At 45.6% G+C, this 25823-nt stretch overlaps 1 protein-coding gene across 1 annotated transcript in view; it reads left to right on the top strand.

Moving 5' to 3' along the window:
• Window positions 1–25823, top strand: part of CAAP1 (caspase activity and apoptosis inhibitor 1) — a 459525-nt gene that overhangs the window by 240409 nt on the left and 193293 nt on the right. Inside the window, exon 5 of the mRNA XM_069630858.1 lies at window positions 4228–4300. Coding sequence (XP_069486959.1) covers window positions 4228–4300 — 73 coding nt within the window. The remainder of the gene's footprint in view (window positions 1–4227; window positions 4301–25823) is intronic.

The raw sequence follows: 25823 nt of genomic DNA, 5'->3' as shown, positions 1-25823 counted from the left end.
ATATCCAGGGTCCTACGGGAGAAGGGATAGTTACCCTTCCCGTGATCCACCTAGATTTGAACAGAGACCCCAGTACCAGCTAGAACGGGTGTCCCAACTGGAGCGCCAGGTCCAAAACCTTACCCAAGATCTGGGTCGCATGTTGAGGGCTCAACAGAACAGGAATGGATGAGGGACAAGGGAAAGACCGTTCAGGCAGCAGAGTCCTTTGCTACCATCCTCATTTTTGGAAGATTAAACTTATCCTTACACAATAGACTCTTGGCCTTATTTATTCTGGTGTGTGCGTAATAGGGGCACCCTTACAGTACTCTGATCAGATGAAAAAAACACATCAACTATATTACCCAGTTTGTGAGTGGGTTCATGTACCAGATGTACAAGTCCTCTGTCGGCCATGGCTCCCAGAAAATGGGAGACAGACTATCAGAATCATTAATTTTCAAATTGAAATCGCCAGCTACAAGTAAATTGGAGAATGTAACATTTAAATCGGCAACCAGATCCACCAAAGAATTCATAAAAAGTGGATCATGATGTGGAGGACGATAGACCGGCTAGTAAGACTTCCATCCGTATAGTGTGACTAAAAGGCAGGGCTGTAGCTGCTAGGGAGGATTTATAAACTATAGCTATCCCACCACCTGGATGGTCAGAATCACGGTCACACCGGATAATATTATAGGTGTTAGGAAATGCTTGACCTACTGCAGGCCCAGATGATTCATGCAGCCAGGTTTCTGTTACACCTACAAATTCAGGAGAACAACCCTGTAATAGATCATAACGGTAAGAGGCGTGCGCACCCAGGGAGTGTGCATTTACTAGGAAGCCATTTACGCGCTCCATCTTAGCAGGCACACTAAATGAGTTTACCTCAAATGTTATCGTAAACCCTGTGGGCCATGTAGTATTTGCAAGTCCCCAGATATTAAATGAGAAGAAGCATAAGTTTTATTATCCACTGCGAGCCACAGACGGGCTGGAATTTGACATGACTTCAGCACTGCGAGCACGGTTCTGCTGCGTTCGTCAGCTGCGCTTCCTTGCAGCAACATCCTTAAAAAGACACATGGTATCGACAAAGCCAAACCCATGGATCTGGCAAATAGGCAGGGAAGCCAAACTGCCCGTGATGGCTGCGTGGAAGTCAGAGATAAAAATAATAAATACTTACTGGGCATGAGAACCCGGGACAGCGGGCCTCATTATGAGTGTGGTGGTCCGGAAACAAGGGTGACCTATTTTTTTATATGTCTACTTCCCGTAGGGTCCAGTTATTATTCGCCCTGAGGAAGGCTTCTTTTGAGATTCTCTATTGCTGAAACATGTTTTTGATGTCTGACTAATCAAGACATCTTTATGAACTATATTGTGATTTGTACGCATATGTAGTGATTTGTACACACAAGTAGGCAGACCTGCACTGAAATTAATAAGCCAATTCACAAATCAGCAGCACATTGGCATATTAGGATGTATTATAGTAACTTCTTTTTGTCTTTAGTTACATATTTCAAATTCAGTTGATTTCAAAATAGTTTATTCCATTTTGACCCTGTGTTTAATTTGTTTAAGTATTTAACATTTTCTCCTTCTTTTCTTCACCGATTTCTCTATACATGTTAATTGAAAATTTCTCATTTATTCTTGTATTTTTAAGCTTGTTTTTTTAAAATTTTATATGGGTATTCCTCTCATTTTTCAGTGTCCTATCAAAATAAGAATTGCAATCCCTTATTCCTTTTTCGTAGAGTGCTTACTTGATTGCATCCAGAGTGTTATAAACTAAGAATGTTCTTTAGGTAACATCTGACAAGATAAGATGCACCTATTTAAGTAATTGAAACTATTTTGAATTAATTTCACCTGTCGCAGCGTGGACCCTTATGTTATGTTTATAGCTCTCTGGCACCCTTGTTTTTGGACCGCCACAATACGAGTTTGCCTGCCGGGGCCGCTGCGTCAGACAGCTCTGGCCCTTCCGGGTGCAGCAGGCCTGGTAGGCAAACTCATCACAGAAGCATTTGTTAGTAACAGTGCCGATGCTTCTGTGAATCCTTTTCCATGGAGTCCTATGGGACTCCATGGAAATGGGGTCTAATGTTTACCGACCCCTAGCTTCCCAGTCTGCCAGGGCTTGTAATGTCCGAGTGGCACTGGGAAGCTAGGTGCTAGTAAAATGTTACAAGTCCGGCGGCAACCCGCCCGTAGCACCAGCAGGGTTACCGTCAGTCTCGTAATGCGGCCCAGTGTCTGAGGTCAGACACCATCAGGCAGTTCAATACGGAATACAAGGAAGTAAAGTAAAATAAAATAAAGATTTGATTTTTATTTGATTTTTATTCTTATAAAGCGTTACAAACCCGTAGGCCTCAGAGCGCTGCACAAAACAAAAACTTACAAACATCATAAATATAATAAATACAAGGAATATGAGCAACCCAAAAAGATGCATCAGGGGAAGAGTATATGAAAAGCAAGCATTTTAAAATAATTGAATATCACACTCAGATCTTAAAGATTTGAGGATTCCAGTGGAACAAGGCAATTCAAAAATTGCTATTACATAGGGTTAGCAAAATCAAACAATAAACTCAAGATTGGTAGAGCCCATAGGCAATTATTTACAAAGTTTCAAGGACATGGGCAAGGTGCCAGCTCCACATCCTACCAAGATACAGTCACTATTCCCTTGGGAGCACCAATTGGCCAGGTCAATTCTCCGCAAGAGTTTCAGATCGGAGGAACGGACTATGCCTGCCCCCGTTCTTGCACGTAGCCCGGCCAGGACTTTATTAAGGAGTGCGTCTCTAGGTTCGTTCTTAACTGATCTGGGGACTTAGTTAGAGGCATCATAGAGCAACTACTGCAGTTATTAACCAAGCGCATAGCGCCTATGAATGAGGAGGAAACGCTGTTTGAAAAGATAGTCCTGGAATTTGGCACTCTGTCCGCCGTCCAGAGCTATTTTTATTTAGATACCCTGTCCCAGTTTTGGGTAAAGGAATGCACAATTCATTGGGGCTCATTATGACCCTGGCGGCTCGCCCTGCTGGTAACATTTATTTTTCCGGCACCCACGAATGGGCAATTACCGGGTCATTACAGCCGCTGGACCCGGTAATTGCCCATTCGCGGGCGTTGGAAAAAATGGTGCCGGTGCATCCAACATGCTCTGTTCGCGGGTGCCGGTACGTCTGCAAGGTCAGACCTGGCGGGCGGGAGGGCACCCGCTAGCAGAACTCGTAGTTTGCCGGTCCGGTAACAACAGTACCGGCAAGCTTACTGGTACCATTGTTACCGGACCGGCAAACTTATAATGAGGCCCATTGTTTTTTAAACAAACCTTCTACATAATAGTTAAAAAAAACAAATAAACATTCTATTCATTTGGCAATTTTACATTTTTACTTATGCCAGTTCGCTGCTATCACAGGATGGGCTTGAACACCCTACCTTTCAGTTAACAACCACACATTTATGGATTGCCCCACTGCGGCTGCTGGGGAAAGGTTTACATAGCACGTCCTGTAATTGCAAACAAAGCAAAAGCTCTTGTTTTTTAACATACATACAGTCACAGGCAATTCCACACAGTTAATATCCAGGGGAATGTCTGAAATCCCCCTCTTTAGAACATATCCAATTTTCCCCATACTGAGTGGTCAAATTGTACAGCACCTAAATGTAGGTAGCTGAAACCCTCACACCGTCACTTAAGGCGGACTCCAATAGATGGTATTTCCTGCTCCACTTGATGGAATGCAAGGACCTAAACACCAGACCCTTCGGGGGTGGGGGGGTCACACTGCACCAATAACAGCACCCCTCCCCCCAATCACCTCACCGCATTCCTCAGCTCACTCTAGTTGCAGCAACAATCTTGGAGCTCCAGTTTGGAGCACCCAGCCGACCCCACCATACACCTGCTTGTCCATACTTGTCGGAAATACTCATTGAAGACACCATTTTTCCAGATATCGAACTCTGACTATAACATACGTTAGATGTGCAGTGATTGCACTTTTGAACAAGGATACAGCACTGCAAAGTCCTACCAATCACAGCAGAGCGTGGATAAAATACCTGTTGACATTGACAAAAGTGTATCTGGATTACAATGAATTATTGATGCAATCGTGCACACTGAGCTCAAAAACCTTGGATGTGATGATAGCCCGTTCACAGTAACTCATTTATATTTTCCATTTTTTGTCACTTAAGGTGAGGCTGGGATTGACTCTGCAACAGATGAAGAAGCGGATGGGGACAAGACTCGGCGGGACTCTTCCAGTCAGTAAGTAACACCACTCTTTCTTGCCGGCTTCTTTATATTATGGAAGTGTACTTATGTAGTCATTTGACAATGGGTACCATCATGTTATTCTCCTAAAATTAGAAAGTCGCTAGAATGATGTTTTCGAATTCTGACTTTTTCATAGAAATGTATTAGTTGAAAAAGCTGCCCTGGATTTGTTTCCTTAATAAATTGTTATAGTTGGTTTCTGGTTTTTATATTAAGTGGATTCTATTTAATTAATCTATTAAAATGCCTCATTTTTTTTTTTTTACATTCTTCGATTATCGCTGTCCTCCTTGTCCTGTGTATGGATTCCCTTGGTTGGGAATGCCTTCTACAGGAGAAGTAACCTCATAATTTATCCCAGCCCGGGTGGCCTATTGGATGGGAACGTCTTCTTCCATTCCTCCATGGGTCACTCAATTTAACACTAGAGCGGAAGGGTTAATTACCCAGGGTCTCTCGATTGTTATCCAAATGGTAAGACTAACCATCCTCTTTGACTGCTAGACATTCCTTGCAGTCGGACAGATACAGATCTGGCCATTCCTACCACTACTACTCTAGAACAGGAAGCTGAACCGATGGCTATGGTAAATAAAACTCTCTAGTATTTGGCCTTTTATAGATTCACAAATCATGATCTGTTCACATATGTCAGACTATGAAAAATTACATTTCACTTTAAAGGTTTTTTCCTTTGCTTTTAAATGTGTGTACCACCTTAAGAGCCCAAGCACAGATGAGGCAGCCAATTAGCAAAAAGCAGCTAAGCTCTGCCCACTGAGACCTTCGTCAGATTTCTTTTCCCTCTCTTGGTAAAAAGGTACCCTCGTAAAAAGTTCCTGTTTTCACACAAAATTGGTCAGATAACTGTCAGGGGAAGGCTTTAAAACGTTTTTCACAGCTCATTAAACTCTCAGCTGTCAGTGTTGGGTTCTCTGGTTTTGCCAAGTAGATACTCGTTCCTCTCCCTTTTACAATACTGTGCGTCATCATGAGCTGGGTAGAGCAGTAAAATGCGGCAGTAACGCTATCACTGCTGCATTTACCGGTCCACCCGATCTCGAGTTGGGCGGAAAGTGGGAGTTTTACCTCCATCTTTTTGCTGGAGGTAAAAATCTCCCCTTTCCGCCTGTTTTCGGCGCTATTACTGCTGCGCTAATTCCGCGCTAATAGCGGCAAGAAACCCTCATTGGGTCCAATTGACCTCCGAAAAGCAAATCGGGATCCGGTACAAATTGGCCCGGACCGAGTTGCAGCAACGCTAATAGCGTTGGGCGTATCCCCGCACAATTAGCGCTGGGATATTGCCCAACTCCTGATGAAGACCACTGACTTTGAAGATTTCTTTATTCAACATACAAAATGCGGTGAAACAGCCACAGCAACGAAATAACCTGGATCCTGTAAAATGCGTTTATTGGCTAAAGCCTCAAGATGAAGAAAACTACTCTTGGTGTTGAGCCAGGTTGTTTTTTGGCCTATCTACATGAGCTAAATGCAAAATATGTGAAAGACATCCTGTGAACATTCCTCCGGTAAGGATGTATCTGGAGCCAAATCTCCAGGAGAAGTCAACAAGGGTAAAAGATAGTCTCAAACCTTTGTAAGAGGGCACAATAACACCCCCACCACAACGTATGGTCCCTGCATGGGCTGGGGTCTCGAGACCACTGCCAGAATCCTCTGGCGATTCAATTATCCATCAACTGTCATTTTATCTCCACCTTCATTGCGGACCCTATTGCCGGAAAAAGCTGTTGACTTTACGCATACCAAATCTGCCCTCGACTGTGCGTGAAGCCCCAGACCTATTAACATACCTACAGATATGTTACTTCGGTACACAAGTGTAACCCTTTCTTGCAAATGATTACCTACCAAATAGCCTAGATAAGACCTAGCACCCTTTTTATTTTGGCAAGCAGTTGTTTGCAGTCTAGGTCTTAGTTTGGTTATCGCTTTCACATGGATGGGCCTTCTAGCCACAATATGCAATGGGCTGTTATCGAAAAAATCCAGAACTGCCTGTTGGTTTTACACGCAAGGAATGGCATCCAGTAACACAACAGAGTTTAAAAGTCATAACCGCGCAAGAGCACATTTATTAGATAGAAAAATAAAATCTAAATGAAAATAAAACTTAGGAACAAGCTGAACCCAGAAAATCTGGAACTAAAGAAGGTGTATGGTGAGGAAAAGTGAGGGGGCTACTGGGTTTAACTCCCACTCTATAAGGTAAGAAGGGGTATATTCTTTCTTTTCTTCGTCTGGCTAATACATTTGGGGGATGATTTGTGGAATATGTGCGCCGAAAAACAGGGATTTGTGCGCCATTTTGCCCGCCAATCCCTTTTTAGCAAATGGGGATTTGCGGGCAGAATGGCACACAAATTCCATGAATCAGCCCCAAGGTCTTAAATCTTTTAGGTCTTTTGAAGTTGATCATGTAACATAAATCCATGACAGGAAATCATGCTTTTTGATGACAGGAGACCTGCTATTATTTTTCAGAAACTGGCTTGGCCTCTATGAGGAAGAGTGTGTTTGTTATGTTTCACCACACGCTGGGCCACATGTTCCCACTTTCACAATTCAAGACGTGTCTTTTTCTTCTTTTCAAAGTTCAAGGGTGCGGGAGGATCTGTATAGAAACAAGGAGACGATCTAGAAAAATGCAGTTGAGGATGGCTAGCCCAAAACCAAGACAACATTCCCAGTGTTTTTATGGTAACCAATGGTCCAAAATGTGTAAAATAACCAGGAACTTACCTGTGCACTGTATTTTGACTATGCAGCTGTTAATCAAACATAACCCCCTTTTTATGTCTACCAGATGACTACATGTGATTATCACCCCCATCGAACAACACTCGGATATGTAGGAGAATGTTCTCATTTTCATACTATTGGTGTAGTTATCCCGTGTAAGGGTAGCATCAGCGGTGTTACCTTCCCATGCCAAGCACATCCTCCAAAGATGCCATCATATGACTACTGTAGCCACCATATGTGAAAATGCCCCGGATTGCTTCATGGTAATCTTCATTACTCCCTGTCCTGCTGTTCCTCATCCTGGTGCTTATCTTCCTTTCGACAGAAATCTTCATAAAAAGTACTTTATTTTCTCCTTTATAGCCCATCTCCATCGTATCACAAGTATAAAGCATCTAACCAGTCCTATCCTCCTGTCCATATAAAAGAAGCTGTGATGTTCTCATTGCTGGGCAGGGAGAGGCTGGCATCAGTACTGGAAAGAGGAAGGGTAGCACTAGAGTAATGAAGATCACCGGTAAGCAATCTGGGTATTTCCTCCCACTCTTCCTTGTCCCAGTTCTTACTCCTAACGTATACCAGAAACCAAGATCAGACTGGCCCAGAACAACAGCTTTGACATACCCAACTGCGGTAACCCCAAATGGTATTGCAGATGATTGTCCCAATAGGAAGGCAAATTACCAGATGAGAATTCTAGAGCCCAGCAAGCCCATTACTAAGGGGCCTAGCAAGACTAAAGGACCACTCCCTTTGTAAAACAGGATTCCTGGAAGAACTGGATGGAAAGAATTCAAGATGGAAAGAATTCAAGAAGAGGAGGGATGACCTCTAAGAAACCACGTCCAGTGAATCCTGACAGGCAGAAGACACCCACCCGACAAACACCATCAAGAATCCCTCAACCTAGAGGACATTGCCCCTGTGAATCTTTCAAGATCCTGACCTCAACTCAGCGAAAACCATGCCCAAAATAAGGGGTGATTTAACAGCTAAGAGAAACCTGAAGGTGTCTCACCTGCTAGTCCCTGGGGATCTGTCATCCAGGGGGCCAGGATATGGCCATCGCTTTTGGATCCAGTACCTGGGGGTGGACCAGTGTGGAAGGATCACATGGATGGGGTTTTTTCGGGGAGTGGGACACCAGATGGTGAGACGCGGTATCCCCTTCCCTGTAACACCTTTTCCCCATCTGACCAGGTAGGATACTTAGGAACTTAACCCATCCACCCCCCTTTCCCAGCACAAACACCTTCTCATCTCTGACTGTCTGTCCGCCATCCATGAGTGGTGTGCCGCCAATGATCTCTGCCTTAATGCCAGCAAGACTGAGATTCTCCTCATTGGCACACCTGCTCCCTCCTTTCCTGTCACTTTGTGGCCGGCCTCTCTTGGCCCTCTTCCTGCTCTCACCTGTGAGGCCAAAAACCTCGGGGTCATCTTCGACTCCACACTTTCCTTCTCTCCTCATATCTCTGACGTCTCTAAGAAGTCACACTAGCAGCTGCACCTCCTTAGAGGTATTCTTCCTTTCCTCTCCTTCCCCCAGATGCTCACTGTCTCCAGAGCTCTGGTTCTCTCCAGGCTGGACTACTGCAACAGCCTCTTTCTAAATCTGCCTGCCTCTACTCTCCGCCCTCTTCAACTCATCTAAAACAGGACTGCGAGACTTGTCCTTGGCCTGAAGCCCAGGGATCGTATCTCTCCAGGACTGAAATCTCTGCACTGACTCCCAGTGGCGGCGATGATTAAGTTCAAAACCCTCTGCATTGTCCACAAGGCCTTCTTGGGCCTGGGACCTTAATACCTTCAACTCTCTTTCTAAATATTTTCCTTCTCGAGCTCTTCGATAATCCGCCTCCAACTCCCTCAGGGTTAGTCACTTCTCCAAGCAGCGAGTTGGTGGTAGATCTCTTTCTTCTGCTGGGGCCTCCCTCTGGAACAGCCCCTCCCTGCCTCTCTGAAACATGTCCCTGCCTCTCTGAAACATGAGGAGAACCATCTCCAGTTCCGGAAGCACCTCAAGACCTTCCTCTTTGCTTCTGCTTTCTCTCCCCCTCTCCCCTGCTGATCTTCTGGCTAATCTGAAACTGTACTGGTTACCTAGCTACCCTCTGATCTCGGGCACAGGTCCCTCCCCACCCAGTTTCACACCTGCACTGCCCCCCTGTCAACCATTGCACCCAGGGACTGTTTTTGTATCCCTACAGCCCCTACTAGCACTTAATGTATGTACTTGCACTTGCCACCTGCTGGCTGCACTTTTATCTATTGTCTTTAATTATTTTACTGTTATTCTATGTACTGCACTGCCCCCTCCCCTTTCCCCCTGCACTTTTCCCCTCCCCCTCTCCCCTGCACTTGTTCGATCTCAATGTCACCTGACCTAGTAGGGTTGCTGTCTCTGTTTTCCCTCTGTTCCCCACCTTGCCTCGTCGCGCCTTGAAACACTTGTGTATAGGCGCGTTATGTATACCATATCATATCATATCACACCTGACTTTCATCACACTTCTCCAGATGGATAAAAGGCAGCGCACGAAAGCGCACTCAGAGCAAGGCAAAGCACATGAGGAAGCAGCAGTTTCAAGATGGCAGTTTAATATGAGGAGAAAGACGGCAAAACCAGAGAGGGTTGCAAGAAGGGAAGTGCCCTTGACCTTTTCAGAAGAAACAAAAAACGTTCACAAGCCATCGAGAATAAGAAACCTAGGACGTGGAATTAAAGCTGAAGAAACCTGCATTGTGTGTCGTAGGTACCCGGGGCTCTCACGCGTCAATAGCAAAGGTGGGCAGGAGCATTTGCCGCTGGGGTATTGCCCTTGGCTCCTACAACAAACCAGCGACAGTAAAGTCAGCACAGCCGGTGAATTGGTTGAGACTAATAGCAGACCTGTCTGTGTTGGAACCAATGTTGCAAGCAGCAACATTGAATGGAGAAATATGAAGAGAACAGTGTGTGAAGCGTATCTGATGAGAGATGCAAACATAATTGAACAAGATTGAACTTTTGAAGCCAAGATAGATACCATATACAGAGTAGTCCGGCGCCACGTGGCTGCTCATTCGAAGGTCTCTCTTAAGTATCCAACTGAGAGGTGGCAAATGTAAAAGGGAATTGTGAAATCGAAGTGGTCCTGCAACGGGCCAAGCTAAACCCTGTGCACAGTCGATAGTTAATACGAACTTAAATTGGTCCGGACCCGGCTGAGGGAGACTAATTGTGTAAGAGGAAGGATCGGAGCCCAGTTGAGGGCGATCCGGGGTGAACCATGAGTCACCCATGAAAGAGGGTGCTCCAAAGTAACGATTGTTGTATAAAAAGGATCTGAGCCTGGCTGAGGGGGATCCAGGGTGAAGAGTGACACAGCTGAATTGAGTACTTGTAAGAGGAAAGGAACTTTTCATTTCTTTTGGTACATCAGGCTCTCTGAATCAAGAGACTTTCATAAGTAAAGAGACTTGGGCACAGAAGACCCTGATGCTGGTACTTGAACTGTATACTCGTGCCGAAGAAGCTAGAGAGTGTGCCATGCTTGAGTCAACCACCTTGTCCCGTGCTGAAAACGTGGGGAAGGGAGGCCAACACAGCCTGAACATCCTGACTTATCATTTTTGTGAACACTTCTTTCTTTATCATAAACACTACCCCACACTATTTGTATTTAGAGGCAGTGATTGGCAATAGGTTTTTTAGTATAGGCCCTTTTATTTTGCCGAGACTCCACTAGGACTGCATTATTATTATTTGATGGTCGTAACTTGCTCCCATCTGTAGGTTTAGGATTAGATAGGCATTTATCACACCCCTGTTGAAGTTCAATAAACACCCTTGAACTTTGGTCACTTGTGCCTGTCTTACTGTTGATACCATGCCTACTTTACACAACATAGCTCTCAACCTTTCACAAATGCTTGGAGGGTGAGAGCCCATGTTGAACACAGGAAGTGACATCACAGGAAGTTACATTGCGATAAGATGTGCACAAAATAACAATGATAATATTCCATAGATTAATATTGACTAATTAAGGTGCTCCAATAGGTCCGTTTGCATGCAACCACTGTACCAGGTACTGCCCAGAGATGCAAGACAGTTATTACAAACAGAGTCATTCTGTACAGTTTATTTTGTTCCAAAAAGCACATCTGCTTAAAAGTAAACTTACAATTCATCCACAAGCTAAGATTGCTGTATGTATTAGGGCAAATTCACACTCATTACAAGAAAGTGCTGTTGGTAGGTAACGGGGAATACTAAGCTTGGAGGCTTATTCAAATAGTGTCATCTTACACATCTGAGGCATCTGTGGGGGCAAGCTTGTGTTGTGAATGTTAATTTATTTGCTACGTTATCTGTAATGGATCCCATTTACGTTACTGTCATTCACTGCTGCCGTGCATGATCCATCAAATCACTCAATCAATACTCAACCGGTGGGCGAGGCGGTTTGCCCACATCTTCAAAATATAGCGTTTTGGCAGAGTGCAAACTGAGTGCTGCAGTCTGCAGCAGTGTTGCTGGTGTTGATTTGGTACACGATAGAAGCTGAGGACTGTCAATCTACCGTGTGCTGGAGTAAGTGAAAAGATCTCACCTTTTACCGTGTTTCAGGGGAGGACCCCTTTGGAGGCAACAACTGGATTACATCTTGCTCACTGTGCAGCAGCTATAAAAAGCTTCCGGGCGCAGTGCTTGAATTGAGTGCTGCAGTCTGTGGCAGTCCATGACTCATTGCCAATCATTGCTGTTTCATTGTAAGTACTTTTACTTCACTCCATTTGGGATCTCTCAATGTATGCATATACTCTCCGTAATCGAGTAATACTGGAAATGACTGTTCTACCGGATGTTTTTTTAGGCACAACAGTGAGTGCTGTCTTTGCTGCCCTGGCAGACACTGTAAGTGCCAGGTTTTGGAGAGTGCCGTGATTTCTGACACGCGCTCAATCAACAGGGAACAAAGAGGGGGGCTGCAACCACAGATATAGTTATTGACACTATCCTTGTGTCGGGGTGTCCAAGTCATTTTGTTCAAATTATTTCCAAATACTGCTTCAGGTAGTAAGCCAAGTATCTTTACAAATAAACAATCAGGTCAACAAGTGTAACCAATAAGGCAAGAATCCCTTATTGGTATAATAATAGTTATTTTGTTCAATTTATTAGTTGTTTCTGTTATTCTTTTTAAGCAAAAATCATAAACGATAACAAAATTTAAAAAGGACATCAATACAGTGTAACAAATGAAAAAATAAAAAATATAAGGAAGAAAAGAGGTTACTTCTCAAAAACAATTTGTTGTTGTCCAGTAGTCACCTAATTCGTGAGTTAGTATCATTTGAGTGATGCAAAAATTATTTTGAAATATGTAGGAAGAAAAAACAACAAAGAATATTTATATTGAGTACAAAAACAATTCAACAGTTATACAGTACAGATAGAAAAGTATTGTGGCCAATTAGTTGGTCCACAAGTTTTAGCAAAGGCTGGTTAATTGCCCGGCTATACTCTGAGTGCCTAAAAAGTAAACTTTTACGGACTAAATAGAGTTCAGTTAGAGCAGGACCAAATTTATTAGTCCAAATGCATGTCACCAATTTAAAAGCAAAAGAAAAGAAAAAGGAAACCCTATTAGTCGGTCCTCAGTTATAGCAAGGTTAACCAGCTGCCTCGCTCTACTGAGAGAACCAGAAAGATCAAACCAGGGCATGGACTAAATCCAACAAACAGAGGACCAAAACCATCGGTATACGCCAGGGTGATGGGCCGCCTATCTAGTTGGAAGGGACAGTCAAGCACGATGAGTGCTTACTCCTGGGGCGTTTCGGCTGGTTGTTGGAAAGCCTTCGTCTGGGCCTCTGGATTGGATATCTCTGAAGAAGTAAATAAAAAGAAAGAGGGGGGAGGGGAAGGGAACAAGAGGGAGAAAAGGTGGGTGAGATCAGTGGGAAGTCTCAAACCCTTTTAAATCAAGAAATACTTAAAAGGTGAAACATTGCTGTCTAACATGTAGCCATGAAAAAGGATACCTGTAATATAGCAACAACAATATCAGCCGTAGTCATATATGTTGAAATGGAACAGAGTAGAGGCAAACCTGTGGGAATGGAACCGCTCGGCAAGGTTGCGAAGGGGCGGTATCCTGTGTTCACATTGCCAGGTCTGGAACTGGCAGGGAAAAAATCTACTTTCGTTAGTGAATCCAGCTTCAGGTATACTTAATCTGGAAGCTAGCGATAATGTACACAAAAGGAATCGTGAAACTAGAAAGGAATGGTAGAAAAAGACAAGTGGGGCAAAGTCACCAGGTGTGCTAGCTACTCAATGGTAGTGCAAAACACATGTCAAATGCAATGGAGTGAGGCATGCAAGTATTTGGCTGTACCTGTATGTTAAGTGGTGGAATTCATGTTTTCCGTCAGATCGAAGACATGTAAACAATCTTAGCACTGGGAGCCTTTTCTCTGTGGCAGTTCGTCTCATGTGGACAAATGTGGAGCTAGAAGGAGAAAAATGGCAACAACAACATAGGGTGATATGTTTGGCTCTGCGTATGAATAAAGGCAACCTAGAGTAGAGGTCGTCCATCAAGCAGCTCTGTATCACAAGGTTGCTTACCTTAAACTAAATTCAGCCTGGTACTCCGAATAAATCGCGGGGATCTGCGTTTCATCAGACCGCGAGTCTCTCCAGCAGCCGCTGGAGAGCTGTGTCGTCAAGGAATTTTAGGTAGCTAGTGTATATGCCCCCGCGCTTGCGTAGAGTGTAAGTTTACATCCTGTCATCATGGCAACGTTTGAGTCACGGCCGTGGTGCAGGAAGCGAATTAACGCGAAACGTGTACACAGACTGCTGTCGTAACCTAATGGTCTGAATTACCGAGTCATGGAATCGCACAAGGGCGCAAGTCGCTTCATATATACAAAGAAACTAAACTAAAGGCTTGAGAAGATCAGAAGTATAAAGCAGCCATAGCATGAGTATAACGTGGGTACAGAGGTACCTGGAATGGTGTTTAACTGTGATGGAACAAGGTGTTGTATGGCCATCGAGGGAGAAACGGGGTAAGTACTGGGCAGGGCTTGATCAAATAGGCATAAGACTGGAATGTCTGATATAAGCAAGTCACCGTGACTGGATACATGTGTGGGTAGCAAAAATCACTCATTGAACAGTCTTCAATTGGAGATACATGTCCCATGTATGGCAATCGAGGGCCGCCCTGCATCATGAGGTCAATCTTCGGCCGCCTAAGTGAGTGGGTATGGGTAGGAAGTCTAACGCGTCCGTGTGTATGTAGAAGTAGTGCACATTGAGATGGAAATCAGATATTACTCCCATGTAACCTGGGCCTCATTCAGGCCATGAGTTATTGTGTGGAGTTTGAAAATCCACCATGCTTCCTTATGTTTCAGAGCGTTCCTGATGTTAGTATTACTCTCCAACTTGTCGATCACCCACCAAGTGAAATCATCAGCGCCATGACGGAATTCCAGGAAGTGTGCAACCATTGGAGCATTGTGTTTTACAGCAGATGCGTGAGCGATGCTCGCTTATTCTTTTGTTGACAGATCTTTGGGTCTGCCCGATCTACCTAATTGAATGCCCTTGTGGCTTAAGGTATATCGCATTACTGGTCTTGCAATTCGAAAAAATGTTTGAAGCCCTGAGGTGTAAAGGGCTGTGGACTTGGAGCTGTTTGGCTGTGGTGAGTGAAAAGGAGGGAGAAACCCATTCAACCCATTCAAGCCCACAGAAGAGGGAAGAGGTGCGTGTGCCTTTAACAACTAACAGCCAGCTAGTCAGCTGACTATTTAAGGCCGCCTCTGTGACCCTTGCGGCGTGAAGCCCTGAGGTGTAAAGTTTCACAAAGTTCTGTAAAAAAAATAATAAAGTCACTTAACTTGCTTCTTTCTGTTAGCGGAACGTTTCTGAGTTTCTTCTTAAATTCTCCAACACTTTCCTGATCCAAATAACAAATCCTAGGCACAAGGGCCTAGCTAAAGGTTCTAAATCTTAAGAGCTTCAAACATAAGACCTTCCAGCTGGGCTTCTGACAACGAAAGGCGGTTTAGAATGTTCCAACAATGCCTTTCATTTACTTCTGACCATTCACTGATCCTTTTGGAAGTCTCCATTTTGGCTTGGGAAGCTCTCCACACTCTGCACTAAAAGTTAAGGCCCAAACCATACTTTATGTTAATCATACACTCATTCCACCACATTCAACCAAACCCCATGAAACCTGACATAAAGGGCTGTGGACTTGGAGCTGTTTGGCTGTGGCGAGTGGGCGAGCTTCAGTAATGGTGACAGCGCCATCTCCAGCATTAAGGACTCGAGCTCAGAAGCGTTGCGACTGTGCTGGAGTTCCAGCAGAAGCTATAGCTTCACAGCGTTCTCAAATCATTCCCAAAGTAAGTCGCTACTGTTCCTGCACTGATGATGTAATTGACTGTAATCCGGAACTTGATTTTGAATCTGCTCAACATACACACTACGATACACTATTTGAAGCATCTATTGCAGCTATTGCCTCGAACGAACCCGCGTATTCGTGAGAGAGAGTCCGTCGGACACTCGGCGTTGCTGAGGAGAGCTGCACTGCGCTCGTTAGTGGTGCTGACTGTGTTCACAGTATCAGCGCCGAGCATATCGACTCCTCGGTAGCGCTAAACTTTAATACAGCAAACTTTACTGGAAACGAGTATCCTGAAAACAATGTCAACATTCCCCCCCCCACGTTACATCTGTATTGAAAACTCACCCACACCATGGCCCTGTGGATGCTGTGGACGCCGTCTCGGAGGGGGTGGGGGATGTCGGGGGGAGGAGTACGCTGCGGTGCGGCCTGGACGCCGTTGTACGTGGGGTGGAGACTGGCGGCTGTGGAGCGGGTGGTGCTCCCCCTGGTGGAGATCGCGTGGAGGGCTTGGGAGTGGTGTCCTTGCAGGGCTGTAGTCCATCAGAGTTACACAAGGCAGCCGCCCAACCGAATGTCCTCTGACTCCCTAGGCTGGCCTGTGAGGATTCCATGCGCAGCGTAAATTAGTTAGATGCTTCGTTCACTGCGAGCTCTCCATTGAGCATCAGGAACAAATTGGCCACTGAGTACATTCACGAACTTAACGAACTTAATGATAACGACATCGTCTTTCAGCAACACAACTTAACCCCAGAGGTGCAATGTCGAGAGTCGTGTCTGATTCTTGGCAGCCTGACGGAGCCGCATTCGGTTGAAAAAATTGCTGTAAGAAGAGACTCACTGGAGGCTGCGAATAATGTCTTACAGAACTTAGTGCTCTTGAACAAAACATGTTCAAATAAGCAACCTAAAGAGCACAGGATTTCTGTAGACACTAAGGTAAAAACAGCCCTAAAACGAAATAATACCCAGTTAATGGGGGCCACGGGTGATATATGGTCAGAAGTTTGCTACAAACGGTTGAAAACACACAAACACCTGCCCAATGGGGAGTCACGGCATGAGTTATCTGGCATTCACTTGACCTCCCAAAAAAAACATTCCGCTCCAAACAGGAATCCAAATGCAAATGGGGTTGCTGAGGAAATATATTGCAATGAGCATTCTTTACATTCTCTACACAATGATTCTATGGACTCAACTTTGATGGAACGTCCATTCCCTAAAATTCGGCGCCACAACGAATATCATCCCGGTAAGATGCCGAAGCAACATGCACAAACCTCAGGAACGAAAATACCCACCGTGTTGTCCTCAACTGAATTGCAAGCCCTCCTATTGGCATCCTCAGCGATTTCTTTGACCCCGTTTAGGAAACTTTATGAGTATATACATGAGGCAACTAAAGATTTAACGACTATTGTGGCTATGAGGAACGCCAAACTGATTCAATTAGAAAAAATCTGTGATCGCTCGTATGTAGAACAAGACGAGGGAAGCAAAAGATTGGATGCAGCCTTTAACCTACTAAGTGAGGGCAGAAAAAGCGATGCAACCAACAAACGGGTGTTCGCTGAAGTTGCCCGAGAGGCAATCACATTATTTAAATATGATACAAGTAAATTACTCGGGCCAAGGTCCTCTTAGTGCACCAAAACTGATGTAGGGCAATTAAGTGCTAAGCCCAGCACCCAAGTCGAGCAGGAGCAAAACATCCTATTACAACATCACCAACTCCAAGCTGGTGCTTTGACTCTGCTGGAACGACAATGTCCTCAGTTATCAATTCCGATGCAGCTTCCTCTGGTGGGCGAGTTGGCCTCAGCAGAGGCCGAGAAGAGCGCTGCGGTCCCAGTAGATGTAACAAACAAGGTCTCAGTGTTACTGCCAAAGACCGGTCCTTGTTCATCTGTAATTTTTTTTATCCCAAACGTCGCAGACTTGTCGTTCCATACAGCATTTGAACAGGCCAGACGTTCCGCTAATCAAGCTTGCCAGGATATTCAAATGGCATCGACCTCTGGAGTCAGCGTACAATCAGAACTGACTTCAAAAGATGGGTCAATTCCTTCGACGGTGGGGCTGCCTAATGTATATTCAATTTTTACTGGAGGGTCCCAGAACTTGGCAAATCTGAGAAATTGCCACCAAAACCTCAACACACAGTTAAGACAATCAGTAAGAAATTGAAAAACCAAAAGGCGAGGAAAAATAACACTCTAAATGGAGCTCGGAAGTTCTTGCGGAACATTAAAATGGTCCAGATAGGGTCAACCGATTTGGTCAAACCAACTACGGGTCCTGCTCTTTCTAAAAATCAAATTCAAACTCAAGGTAAAATTGTAAACTTAACATCTGCAAAGCAATCACAAACGAAGATCACCACTCCTATTGTGGATATTGCGACAGAGCTACTAGACCTGTCAACTTACCATGATCCGGACTACGTGGATCTGAGGCTTCATCATTGACAGGCAAAGATTCGACGCACAACACGCAAGAGCAATCAAGTGTGGTGCCCATTCAATGCAAGGATAAACTTGTACACCCGGCAGCCAAAATAATCTTAGACAACCCACTGTCAAGTCAACCACGAATCAATAAGGAAGATTGCAGAACTCCCGCTACAAAATGCGGGTCATATGAAAGGTCATGTTACATCATCGAAGTACTGGATGACAACAAATCAGTGCCTCCGCTCTTACTCAGTCCGGCATTCTTGACAATGGACGAGAAGAGAAAACAGTGTCTAGCTAACTTTCAAGCTGCTAGACGGGGGGGGTCATGGTCAAATTCAGGCCGAAACGATAAATCAGCCATTGAAAAGGGTCTTCATGAGCAGTTGACTACAGCCGCTGATGCCGAGTCTCCGGACATCAATCGAAGGAAGGTGCAAGGGCTTGTGGCTGACAGACGTCCGCAAAAATCTAAGGAAAGTCTTCCAAAGTTAGTTCCAAACGAGAGCACTATCCACAAGTTGAAAATTGAGAGCTTGGAGTCGATTGACAACTTGACCTTGAATCGAGGAAACGTAATTAAGTTACTTCATCTTGTACCAAGTTTACGTGCAATAACATCAAACGATTTAAAAATATTGGAGTTTCTAGAAGAAGGCATGAATGATAAGGTGGTGCTCCACCTAACCTCGGCCTTAATTGCTACATCAATATTGGAGGCTAATGTAGCGTTGTTTTCATTGGGCTTCGATGTCTACAAATTTATTGAGCCCGAGGCGTCTCGACCTGCCTCTAATGGAACCTTGGAAGTTCTAAGGGAAGCGTCCACGAAACGTGCTACGACACCGGTACCAAGAAGATATACTGCGGCAAAGGATACACAAGGGCATTTGAGTTTGTCGCAAGGGGCGCATCGTAAACGCATGATATCATTGTTTCCGTTAAGGCTAACTCAAACATCAACGAGTAATAGAGGAGTGGCATCTGATGGACAAAATGCGCAAATAAGAATTACAATTAAAAGAAATGGACCTTTCAATGATAACATCAAAGAGGGACCTCAAATTACAACCTCCCCCCTGGCAAATTACGAATGGCAATGATTGGCAGGGGCCCTAAACACAAAAAATAACCAATAATGCCAAGAGTTCGAAACCCTCCAGGAGTGCTGTCTAGCCTCTTGAACCACACGAGGATTTACACATCTGTTCAATACAATCTGGCTAGATAATCTCCATATCGTGTGCTTACAGAAGACACGGCTAAGTGAGCTGCCGGTAACTTCGGAGTTTGAGGTCGCAATAAATCAGGCAGTAAAATCAAAACAAGGGCGACCTATGGCAGGGTTGTTGACGATGGTGAGAAGCGCATTGGGATGGCGTATCACAAACTCTGTCAACCATTCTCCTTATATTCAAGAAACTTCTATTGAAAGGGCCGGGGCATATGAGCACACACAAGACAGGATCTTAATACTGAATCTGTATTGGAACCATCTACGAGCGGGAAAGACGGATTTCATTGACCAGATATCGACGTTGATAGATCTTCGGTTGGAAGCCCTAGGGTGGGCGAAGATAATCCTCTGTGGAGATTTAAACATCAACCTCTTCAAGCAAGCAAAATCAGAGCCAGGTGTACTGGCACGAGCATGGTTAAACGAAATGAATCTATGAAATTTCCAGATGTTGAATGGATACACTCGTGGTGATATGCCAACTGCACCCACGTGGCAGCGCGCGGATTCATCATCAATCATAGGCTACATGTTCATGTCTGAAAGTCTGCACCCTAGGATAAATTCGCTGAACATCTGTAAAACAAACAGTGATCATGACATGCTACTTATGAAATTTGTAACAACTGAAACCGCTCAAAGGCCAACGTGGACATATAAACTTCAGGTTGAATCAAACAGAGTCTGTTTAAGACTGGAGGAGAGTGAAGTTAACTCTGTGATGAATCAGTATTGTCAACTGAATGCAGATCTTGAATACGATCAACTATTGACACAATTTAGAACAAAAAAGGTCGGCCTAAAAAATTCAAACATGGTTCGGGCTCATCACTTCGATCACGAGATCCTTAAACAAAAACGAAGGATGCGTGCTGCACTTAGGACAGCTCAGTCCCTAGATGTTGCCGCTCATAAATTGGAAAAAAAGGCTGTGAAACAAAAATATAAGAACTGGTTGAAGATGCATAAACATGCCTTAGTACAAAACGATACGGAGCAGATGCTAGCTACATTGAAGAACAAAAACACGAGGGACTTTTGGAGTTTTATTAACAACTCACAAGCTTCTCAAAATGCATTGCAGTCTTGCATGGTCTCGGAATCCTCTTGGATTGCCCATTTTGAAGCCCTCTACAAAGCAATGATCAAGTAACTGTCCCATTGGAAACATCTTCGAAACCGTGGGCCCTGACTTTTTTGAGAGAAGATATTGTTTCAATAAAGGAGAACACAAAAAATTTGCGAGCGCCAGGCCCGGATGGCCTTACCAACTTTACCATTAAACAGCATCTATAGTTATGGGCATCCTTATGCGTAGCTTTATGCGACAGATTTATTAAGTGCCGTAGGACCCCAAAATCATGGAAGTCTGCTGTTATCGTCCCAATTTTTAAGAAGGGAGACAGAACATGCCCAAAAAACTTTTGCCCAGTTGCATTGTTGGACGTACTGGGGAAATATATGCCACAATGTTTTTTTTTTTTTTATTTCTTTATTGGTATAATAACATAAGTTGACAAAGCCAATATCATTAGGAATTGGACAGGCATATCAGAAAAATAACCCCAACTTTCCCCCCTTTCCTCCACTCCCTCGAGACCACGGTTAGTTCACTGTCCCCTCGAGTCCGTGCCCAGATCCGGTCAACCCTCTCCGCCCAGTTCACTATTCTCCAACTCAGGGTGGAGCAAGGGCACAGTTAGGGCCACCCAACGGTGCAGTTCCTCACTGGAATCTAGCCTCTGCACTTGCATCGCCATTTCCCACGCCGCAGTTTCAGCTGTAATCCACCTCGTAAGGTCTCCCCACCATAGGGACATATGCAATCCTCTGGGGCTTTGCCACCCCATGGCTATACGCCTTTTAGCCGTTATGTATATAAGGTCTCTGAGCTTGTTTAGGGGTGTGTTCTTCTTGTTTCGTCTATATCTGCCCAGGATACAGGCCGTAGGCTCATCCACCTCAACTTCGATGTCTGCGCTGGCCACTTTTTCCTTCACCTGTGACCAGAACTCCCTGATTACTGGGCAGCCCCAGAACATGTGAGTCATACCAGTCTTGGGCTCACTGGATTTGGGGCATAATTTGGTTCCAGCACCTGTGAATCTAGATATGACTTCCGGTGTGAGGTACGCTCTGTTGGTGATGTACAGCTGGATAAGATGCAAGCGGGCGTTTCTGGAGACTTTCTTATGGTAGTGGGTTATATCACCCCAATCTTTCATCAAAAACAAGGCCCAGTTTATTTTCCCACTTACTCCTGCATTTAAGGTCGCCACTGGTCGTACCCCACAGCAGGGCCTCATAGATACGTGAGGTTTCATGGCCCCCCTCGGCGGAGTTCAGTATCGTTTCAATGCATTCATTTTCCTCGGACTGGTCGGCAGCAGCCGGCCATCTGTTGATCAATGCCTGTACAACCACCCTGTGCAACAGGAACTGTCCTGCCGGGAGGCCCATGGCCTCACAGAGTTCTGAGAAAGTTAAGATTTCCTGTTCTTGTATCAAGTCCCCTAGTTGGGCCACCCCAAGGGGCTCCCACTGTGTGCGTGTTTCAAGTAGCCCCCAAGAGTGATTAGCCTTAAGTGCAGCAATGGGGATCAGTGGGGAGAACGGGTCCTCCGTCCCAACCAGCTTGCAGGCCCTTTTCCAAAGCCGGATCCCGAGCTTGGCGAGGTAAGGGCAGTGTCTCATAGCACCCTCCCCAGCCCATAGTATGTCTCTTAATAACAGCCGGGGAAGGGCCGGTTGGAGGAGGCGAGTGTCCGTCGTGCTCTCATCGGCCATCCATTGCGTGACATGTCTCAGCTGACTAGCAAGGAAGTAAAGCTCAAAATTGGGGATCTTCAGCCCGCCCTTTTCGTATGGTCTCTGAAGAGTCTCCAGTGCCACCCTGTGCCTACCACCCTGCCAGAGGAAGCCCCTACAAAGTGTGTTGAGGTCTTTGAAGAATGAGGGGGGGATGTTGAAGGGGACATTAGTGAAATTATGTAGTAGGCGGGGAAGGGCGACCATCTTAAGGAGACCAGCCCTCCCGGCCATTGAAAGCGGGAGCCGACCCCAGAATTCCATGGATTTCGTGAGAGTCTTTGGACCTTACGGTATTAAGGATATGTTCTGTGCAGGGGTTGCGGTGTATGGATATCCCCAAATGTTTGAATGATGTTGCCTGCCATTCTGTCATGATCACTGCTTCCAAGGAGCCAGGACCAGCCCAACGTCCTTGGAAGCAGGCCCCTAACCCTAATCCTAAGCACCAGCCGGTCCCCACTGGGACCTTTTGGGCCTTGTCCTGGCGCCGGTGGCACCAGGCTCATCAAAACCATTGGTCCCGGCACTGGAAGCGCCGGGCTCATAATAGGTATGAAGATGCTTGGGTGGACTTACCTGCAGCAGACCATGCTGCTTACTTACCAGCCACTTAGAAGCCATCTGAGAACAGGAACTACTTTCTTACATGGGTGGGGCAGCTCCACTCCCTGGATACAGCACTGGAACTCTTCTGGAAACTGGAACTCTTTTCTTACCTAGGCGGGGCCGTGGAAGAAGACGCCTCATCACTCCAAGGCTATTTAAACCACACCCGATAGATGAAGCGTGCTTCGCGTTATTCTGCATCTGCAGCAGAACGCTCACCGAGTCTGCTCCGGCCTTTCTTCTTCCGATCCTGGACCTGCAAGAATCCTACTTACCATTTCGGTATCCAGACATCATCAGCACCTGCAAAGAACAGAAACAACAGGTTAGCAAGGCGAACTTTACACTCAGTGTTTACTTACCTGATCCATCGGCTGTGGCCGTTTCTTCACGCCGCATCTCCACCTGCAAGAACAAAAGCATTGCAATACTTACCGGCACGCTGTGAATTCCGGATTTCTTCGTTCTGCATCGCCGCCTGCGAAGGCAAAGTATCGTTAACAACTTACTGGCATTCCGCGGACTCCGGCCCTGCAACCCAACATCTGAAAGGCAAAAGAAAAGACATTAAGCAGGTATTTACTTACGTCCATCACGCTCGTCGCAACAAAACGCCTGCGAATACTCCGGCGTCTCTTTAACACGAACTAAGCTGCAAGGAAAGAGACAGTTAGAGCGATTGCCATACTTATGAACTTCCAGGCGCTTCACTTCATCTTTCACCTCAAGAGCCCTGCAATACATAAGGGAAAGGCATTATACAGAGTCTGCATATAAACGTGCCACGCATGTAAAGACTATAAAGACAAAAGGTGTCCAGAAACTCACCGCTCGTGCAGATAACGACGGTAACCATCCTCTGAATTCAAGAGGCCTGTGTTTCACCAGTGAAGGAACTGGCAACGGCACCCTGCACCAGACGCAGATGGAGAGCCCAGCATTCACCTATATAAGGTGAGCACGTTGACCTGGGGGCTCTACGAAAAAGCTGGGAAGAGAGAGAGAGAGAGAGGGACATTCAACAACCCAGACCATTAACCCCCATATTCTTTCACCTGCAGAAACCTCACTCTTCGAGTCCGACACACAGTGCGAAGAGGTTCGACCCCAGAAGCCAATCGAGTCCTGCACATCACTTTTCGAGTCACAGACAGCTTCCTGCCAAGACCCGCGCCTCCGTGGGAATCAGGTGAGCGTTACAGAACGCGAAGCCCACCACAAAACTCCTACCCAGGCGCAATGGAAACCTCAGACACTGATCAACTAGCCCAGTTGCTCTGGGAATTAAGAGCAGAAGTACATGCAGCTCGTCAGGAAACGAACTCTCTAAGAAGAGAACTGATACTTTACAAGGAGCGAACAGAGGACCTTGCTAGGCAGTTGTTACAAACGCAGGCAGGACAGACACCTTCGCCTGTTCCAGGAGGAAGTTATCCTTCTGCATCATCTTCAAATCCAGTGCAAATCAATCTGCCCGGTAATGTTCCTTTGGCTCCGCCCGAACGCTTTTCTGGTGATCCAAAGAAATTCGCCGTGTTCATCAATCAGTGCCGCCTACACTTCTTATGTCGACCAGCTGCATTCCCAACAGACCAGACCAAGGTGGCTTTCGTGCTTTCTTAACTCAGTGGCAGCGCTACAGATTGGTCGATCCCTTTAGTCACCCAGGATGATCCGGTTTTACATGATTTTCAGGCCTTCCAGTCCAGCATGGAGAAACTGTTCGCAAGACATGCACAAGGGCAGGCCTTGGACAATGAACTTCTCTCATTACGACAGGGTAATCAAGACCTATTGACTTATATAGCCTCCTTCAATAGACTCATAGTGGAAACACAATGGCCCGAGGACAAGAGAATAACGCTTTTCTACAGAGGCCTGCGTGGAGAGCTCAAAGATGTGTTAGCGCAAGTTGTGAATCCTCCACAAGAATATTCTGACTATATTGACTTAGTTGTCCAATTGGACCATAGACTACAGAACAGGAAGGCAGATCGTTCCAGATTTGATACCCGAGTGTTTTCTAAACCACAGACCTCGAATAAGGGAGCTGACACTGTGGAACCCATGCAAATAGGGGGCATGAAAGGACCTTTAACCCAGAAAGAGCGGGAAAGAAGAAGGCAGCTGCAATTATGCCTCTATTGCGGAAACTCAGGACACTTTCTTCGGGACTGTCCAGTGAAACCAGCTAAGAAGACTGTAGGAGCCGCGGATACCTGTACCACAAATTCTGAGCAGGGAAACAACCTCGCCCGACAAGAGTAGAGGTCCTCTTGCCGAGCGTTAAGATCTGTCCCGTGACCTCGCATTTCGTGATACCCATGGTCCTCATTAGTCCTGAACGTCCGGATCGTTTGCATGCACTTGAAGCTTACATTGACAGCGGAGCAATCGGTAACTATGTGGACCGTGAAATGGTATCAAGGATGAATCTACCCCTTGCCCCTAAGGCAGTGAAAGACGTCATCACTACTGTGGATGGCACGGAGATAGCCTCCGGACCAGTAACGCATGCCACCCAAGAAGTGACGCTAGTGAGTCAAGATGGACACCGGGAGAGAATCGTGTTCGATGTAATCAAGGCCCCTCAGTTCCAGATCATTCTGGGAATCCCTTGGTTAGAGAAGCACAATCCTCAGATCGATTGGCGAGCAAAGACGGTTCAGTTTCCAGAGTGTTTTACCACTTGTTATCCTCGGCCTGATGTTTCACTGGCGGCAATCTCTTCTGAGGAGGTGCCCAAATTACCTCCCGAATACCAGGAATTCCAAGACGTCTTCCGGAGGGATCAAGCCAACACCCTGCCTCCTCATAGGTCTTACGACTGTCAAATAGATCTGATACCTGGAACAACTCCTCCTTGCAGCAGGATTTATGCCCTCACCGAGCCAGAGAACCTTCACCTCAGACAATACCTAGACCAATACCTAGCTAACGGGTTTATCCGTCCTTCAAAATCTCCAGCTTCATCGGCTTTGTTCTTCGTTCCGAAAAAGGAAGGAGACCTTAGGACTTGCATAGATTACCGCGCCCTGAATCAGATCACCGTTAAAAACAGATACCCGTTACCTTTGATCCCTGAACTCCTGGATCAAGTCAAAGAGGCATGTATATACACCAAGTTGGATCTCAGAGGAGCCTAACACTTGGTACGGATAAAAGAGGGCGATGAATGGAAAGCGGCCTTCCGCACCAAGTAC

The sequence above is a fragment of the Ambystoma mexicanum genome, chromosome 6q (genome assembly GCF_040938575.1).
Source record: "Ambystoma mexicanum isolate Mex_15411 chromosome 6q, UKY_AmexF1_1, whole genome shotgun sequence".
Taxonomy (NCBI): Eukaryota; Metazoa; Chordata; class Amphibia; order Caudata; family Ambystomatidae; genus Ambystoma; species Ambystoma mexicanum.
Note: the sequence above shows the minus strand (reverse complement) of the source record. Positions and strands in the feature narration are given on the sequence as shown.